Consider the following 6,890-nt stretch of genomic DNA (forward strand, 5'->3'; position numbering starts at 1 on the left):
TATATAAATATATATATATATATATAAATATATATATATATATGTATGTATGTATGTGTGCGTGTGTGTTTAAGTTTGTATGTATATGCATGTGTGTGTGTTATCTAAGCTGTAAGTATGAGCATATATATATATATATATATATATATATATAGTTTTCTTTCTCAGTATGCATTTCCTATATTCTGCCAAAGAGAACTTAACGTTGATTCTAAATCGAAATATTTAATGCAGCTTATCAGATTATAGACAAATACATTTCATTCTCTAAAACACTAGTCTAAGAATGATGGCATCAGATAAATATTTTTTATAAACGTTAAAGTTCCTACATAATGCTGTCCCACTTTGCACATTTTAAACAAAAGTCAGTGATACCATGATCAAAAACTACATCACCACTTTTACATAAATACTCTTTATTAGCAAAATAGCTGAGAGATGATCACTTTACCAAATGTTACATGTAATTTATTACAGTTCTCTTTTTCCTTCTACGTCTCAAATCCGAAATTTGATAGATTATGAAAAATAATGAAAAGGCTTTTACTTTCATTCCCGTTGGAGATAATCAAATATCTACCATACATATTTCGAAATTTTCCATTGAGCTTGAGACAAACAATATTTTTACTGAAGCAACCACAAGGATACAATCTAACTGAGAGGATACGCATCCCTTTTATTACTCAATTTAATTATTGAAATAATCGGAATATTTAAACCATAAAAAATGCATCCAATTAAGCATGTCCACAAAGGTTTGCATTTAGAAAGTAATATAATCCTTTCTGCCATAGACACAAGGCTTGACATTTTCGGGGGAGGTACTAGTACCTTCCTCCAAAATTTCAAGATAAAGTTGCAAACGATCGAATGCGATCTACAATCTTAGAGGGACAAAAGTAAACTCAAGTGATCACCTGTAAAATTAAAGCCCATTCAATATATAAAAATAATTCATAGTAATTCAGAAGTCCACTTAAAATAAATTTTACAATAATCAAGATTGAACTATTTATTGTACGACTTTATTTAAGAAATTTATTGTGATATTTTATTATAATATTTAATCGAAATAATAACCTTGAAATTTGAATTGAGATTGTTTCACTCACGTCTTTTAAACTATTAAGTTTTAGATTTAGGCTTAGATATTGAACAGGTTTGACGGAGATGAAACATTTGAATGTCATCTCAGATTTATATCAATAAGTCCTTTGAAGCAGTTTTATCATAAATTTCTGATTCAAATGAAGGATATATTTTTATGCTTAATTTAAGCATTGTAATGTAATCCACCAGTACACGCACACACACACACACACACGCACAAAAGACGCACAAAAATACACACACATACATATATATCATATTCTTTTCTACTCAAGGCACAAGGCCCGAAATTTTGGGGAGTGGGTCCAGTCGATTAGATCGACCCTTGTATGCAACCGCTACTTAATTTATCGACTTCGAAAGGATGAAATGCAAAGTCGACCTCAGCGGAATTTGAGCTCAGAACACAAAGACAGACGTAATACCGCTAAGCATTTCGCCCGGCCTGCGAAATTTTCTTATTTCTTTATCACCCACAGCCATAGAGACAAACAAGGACAGACAAGCAAGGACGTAGAGGAGACGAACAAGGACAGACAAAGGGATTGAGTCGATTACATCGACCCCAGTGCATAATTGGTACTTAATTTATCGACTCCGAAAGGATGAAAGGCAAAGTCGACCTCGGCGGAATTTGAACTCAGAACGTAAAGACAGAAGAAATACGGCTAAGCATTTCACCCGGCGTGCTAATGTTTCTGCCAGCTCGCGCCTTATACATATATATTATATATAGTCAAGGATGAAAACGAAGAATCAGTGTAGTACAAGTTTAATATTCCTTACAATTATTTTAGTGCTATTGTTTCGAAAGAAATTACCTATAAATTATCAAGCATGATGCTGTGAACATTGTTTATATACACATTGTGTAGCGGAGAGGCCGGAATTGTACCGAACTTAGTTGTAATGAATATTAAGCTTGAGTTACCTTGAGTCATGGTCTTCTTTCTTGACTTATATATTACTCTACGAAATATTTTTACATCATTCATGACTAAGGCTTCTGCTCCAGTTGATTTCTTAACAAATGAGTACAATTCTTAATGTGTAGACAGGCATCAGTTCGTACTGAGTGCTGCATAAGGAATACATCAGGATTTCATCCCAGGAAAATTTAAAATAGAAGAAAGAGAGAGAGGGGAGAGATAGCGGTGTGTGTGTTTGTGTGTGTGTGTGTGTGTGCGTGTGTGTGTGTGTGTGTGAGAGAGAGAGAGAGAGAGAGAGAGAGAGAGAGAGAGAGAGAGAGAGAGGTAGATAGATAGATAGAGAGAGGGAGAAAAAGAAATGGTTTGAAAATCTGGCATTACAACTCTTATTTTCTGAAACATGGTGTCAATCGTAAATAAAAATATTTAATTTGGTGAGATGGTTCAGCTTCGTCATTCCAATATTTCGTCTGTTTAACGGTCATTTTTATATCATTGTTGAAAATCTGTTGCTTATTATTTTTACCAGAGAATGTAGCGACGAGGAATCATTGCTGGAAGCCATTTATATAACTTTTTATGATATAGGATGTCGGTGGGACCAGAGAGGACAGCACAGGAAATATCGGAAATGTTTTCTGAAATGTAAAGTAAATAATTGAGATAAAAGCTGCAATTTAATCAGATATATAGACATTATCCCTATGATATATTTAAGTGTAGTAGAATAGTTGAAACAGCATTTCACTAAATAGTAAAAACATCAAGATTTGTCACTCGACGTTTTTATTTCAAATTCCACTAGAGTTGATTTTATCGTCCATTAAAAATGTACCAGTGTAGTTCTGATGACAATATGACTCGCATACAAATTCCTGGTTTTATTTTAATGAAAGGAAAAATAGATATGAAAAACATCGATTTTTTTTTTTTTTTTTAGCAATTTAACCGGCCATACCAGGTCCAAATACCCTTTTTTGTTTCATTTTCATGCCGGCCATATCGGGGCTCTCACAGTTACTCTACAGTGTGATTCTAAAAATAAACAATCGCATTATGAAAATCTCGAAGCTACGAGTTAATGCATGACTAATTCAAAAGAATGGGAATAAATAAGAACCCTATGTGACATAGTCTGAATGCTAAATGGTTAAAGAAGCTAAAACTAGACCAAGATCAAATGTTTTGAAAGCAAATTTGTGTAGTCAGAAAGAAACTGTACTCAAACTTAGACACATATAATATGGCGTCCACTCCCTTCATCTTTGCCGATATAGACATTTTAATTAAAAAACAGTTTTTCTTGTTTTAGTAAAAACATGAAGTATCGTAGAGGGTTAATGTGTTGTTTAGTTTTTACAAAATATATCTTTTCGAATGTATATTACCTTACATTTTGATATTTAGCCTTAGGTCTTCTTAGCAGAAATCAATATATTTTCTATACGTTAAACCGAAATGAAAAAAAAAAAAAAAAGAAATCTCGTCTAGACTATGTTTAAAAGAGATTACTACTTTTGTCAGTCGCGTACACCTAATCAATAAAAAAAAGTGGAGATATTTGTACAAGATAGATGAAGTATTTGACGAATCCTGTCTGCTCAAGACACGCCTTCAGTCGGAAATGATTATTCTCTAGTTATTTGTTATAAGAATAATTTGAAAATTTCTCGTTCGTTATTTTTTATGTTGTACCACACACATACACACACACACACACACACGCACAAACACACACACACACACACACACACACACACACACAACACACACACACACACAACACACACACACACACACACACATTTATATATATATATTTTGGAGTATTGATCTAGAAATTATGCTAAACACGCGAGTCTTGCGCCCAATATCATCTAGTTTGTAAGTAATCTCAGCGTGACCGGCTGTGATTATCTTTTATAAAATGTATTATGTTGTTTTTACAAACCCATTCACATTGCAGTTACTCGTTTGGATCACGGTCTGTGTATTCTTCTTTCGTATATGTGTAACATTCAACAAGCATGGCTTGATAATGATGTTATTGTCTTTAGATATCATTTGTTGTTGATTTTTTTCTCTCACAATAGTTTTAGATTGTAGATGATCGAAAAGCAATTTATTTTGCTGCTTTAATGATCTCAGTACCACAGTCAATAGATGTAGGACAGCCAATAGCATTAATAACTAACGTATTTAAATGGTCACGCATACACAATATTATCTGTTAATCTATTCCTGTAGTCTTTAATTTCTTAAAATGCTTCACTGTGTAATATCTGGCAAATAACGCTCCGCACCAATACTACTAATATGGCTTCAAATATTGCAAATGCGTTAACGAAATTTCGAAAATTTAGCAATTTCAATGAGGTTTAATAATTATTTGATTCTGCCAAAAGAAAAGTTCATTTGTCCTCATTCGCACAGTTTACACCCATATACTCATACATGCATCCACATACATGGCCACACGCTTGCGACTATAATTGTAATCAACGTTGAAATCTGTATAGAAATTACTCCATTATTACTTCTCAATGAAGTTTCAAATAACCTGTAGGTCGTGACAGTCTGTTTTGCTGTACTGTGAAGGCCTCGAATTTTAAAGACATCCAAATGCATTTGCTTAAAATGCCCGTGTTCTGAAACACGTACTGCCTGTAATAATTGTAAGAGGTTTAATCTGATATTTTCTTATACGATACTCACTATATAGGCAACTCATTATTAGTGATGTCTAGATGTGATTTCATCCGATATTTTCCCACAGATATTTCAGAGTGGTTAGTCTTATGACTCTGTTTCCGATGGACATAATTAGAATTGCCAATGATTTCTATTTGTTTAGTCTGGTTTTTAAAACACTCACCATGGTGTTAACAAATTACGAAATATCCGCACTTTTATGCTTCATCAAGTGTGCCTGAATAAACATCTATCCGATAATAATTCATAAGATCATCCTGTATATATAGCTAATCCTTTCAATATCAACCGTACAATCCAATGTATTATTCAAAAGTATCTCATTGGTAGTATCATTAAATAAGGCGGCGAGCATGCAGAATGGTTAGTTTGCCGGACAAAATGCATAACAGTATTTCGTCTGTCTTTACATTCTGAGTTCACATTGTACCGAGGTTGACGTTACCTTTCATCCTTTCGAAGTCGATAAAATACTGACCAGTTAAGCAAGGGGTTGAGGTAATCGACCATTCCTTTCGCCACAAATTTCAGGTTTTGTACCCATTGTAAAAAGGGTATCAATAATAAGATGATCAGACATCTGTAAAACTTGGATATACATCTATTCAATCCAGTTCAAAGAAACTGGATTATGTTTTGGTAAATGCTTCATCATCCCCTGGATAATGTTTTGGAGACGAGATTACTTTTAACTGATGAAGGGCTAGCTTTAGGGCAGTAGTATTAGGTGATGTGTAGTTGTTAGTGTCTAGCCCCTGGTATATCTTGATTAAAATTATTCCAGCAGTAACCATTTGATTTTTTTAGGGGTATCTTAGACTTCAATATATAATCTATCATTTGTTTAAAATTCATATACGAGTGTATGGATTACTTTAATGAGATATTTGGCTATTAATATGGTAAATCTAGCAAGCACATAAAACCTTCCTTGTGAGTCCACTGGCTGTGTAGATAGGGTGATCAGCCGTGTTTTTTCTTGGGGATAAGTGTTCCACAAGTTGAAATGCGACGCTAAACTGAATGTGAAAAATATTAAATAATGGCTTACACTAATTTTAGATATATCTTACTTGGATTGTACAGCTGATGTTCGAAGGATTAACTACGCACACAAGTTTTCTTGTGTATTTTGTAGTGAAAATGTCTTCAATGTATCCCCTAAGGCCTCTTGTTTGAATATTGGTATTGACATCATCATCATCATCATCATCATCATCATCATTATTATTATTATTATTATTATTATTATTATTATTATTATTATGAGCTGTCTTTGTGAATCATGTTTTGTCTCCGTTCAGTGAAGAGCTTGTTGATAGGTTAGGTGTTTAGGGAGTTTTTATTGTTGATTTTTCTTCTATCTTGATGCAGTACTAATGGCAGTTCTAAGTGTCTGATCAATTCATTTATTTCGTCTCCCACATCGGAAATCTCAACATTTTCAAACATGGCGTCAATGTCTGACAGCAAGTCGAAAGGATGGTGGAGTGGGAAGTGATTTACAAAATGGTGAGGCGGTTGTCTCTCACAAATACTCCAGTGTTTTAACCTGCAACACTTTCATCTCATGTTCCAGACAGTAACGCAAGCACCACCACTGACACCACCACCACGAGCACAACCATCACTCATGTTAGCGACGCCTTTGAGAACAAAACCAGAGCTAGCAGAAGCAAAAAAATTATCCTGTCCGGCAGCAACAACGATATCGAAGGTGGGTTGCAAAATTAATAAAAACACAAACATTAACTTATTAATCATCAGCAACAACAACAAATGTTGAACCGACCGACTACTACATCAACATACAACGCACCACCAGAAGCAGCAATACAATGGATATTTTACAAAATATGGAAGCTGCAACCAGCAAAACAATTAACGGATCCTACAGCATAATTTCTGATCAAGTTGCAACACTTTCACCACCACAGCAATAAACTCCATCGCATCCACTGTGGACCTCGCTTCCATTTCCTCTAAAACAGAAGCAACATGGATAATAATAATAATAATAATAATAATAATAATAATAATAATAATAATAATAATAATAAATGCCTGGATGCAGTACCAGGCAGTGGCTCTCATGGCTTCTGATCTTAATTGATTTGAAGTGTTATGTACATT

General features: G+C 33.9%; 1 protein-coding gene across 1 annotated transcript in view; it reads right to left on the bottom strand.

The window, feature by feature from the left end:
- Window positions 1-1,003: 1,003 nt before the first annotated feature.
- The window catches only part of LOC128247078 (kelch domain-containing protein 8A-like), a 131,561-nt gene continuing 125,674 nt past the window's right edge, over window positions 1,004-6,890 (bottom strand). The window contains exon 8 of the mRNA XM_052965887.1: window positions 1,004-2,683. Coding sequence (XP_052821847.1) covers window positions 2,568-2,683 — 116 coding nt within the window. The 3' untranslated portion in view covers window positions 1,004-2,567. The remainder of the gene's footprint in view (window positions 2,684-6,890) is intronic.

The sequence above is a fragment of the Octopus bimaculoides genome, chromosome 2 (genome assembly GCF_001194135.2).
Source record: "Octopus bimaculoides isolate UCB-OBI-ISO-001 chromosome 2, ASM119413v2, whole genome shotgun sequence".
NCBI lineage: Eukaryota > Metazoa > Mollusca > Cephalopoda > Octopoda > Octopodidae > Octopus > Octopus bimaculoides.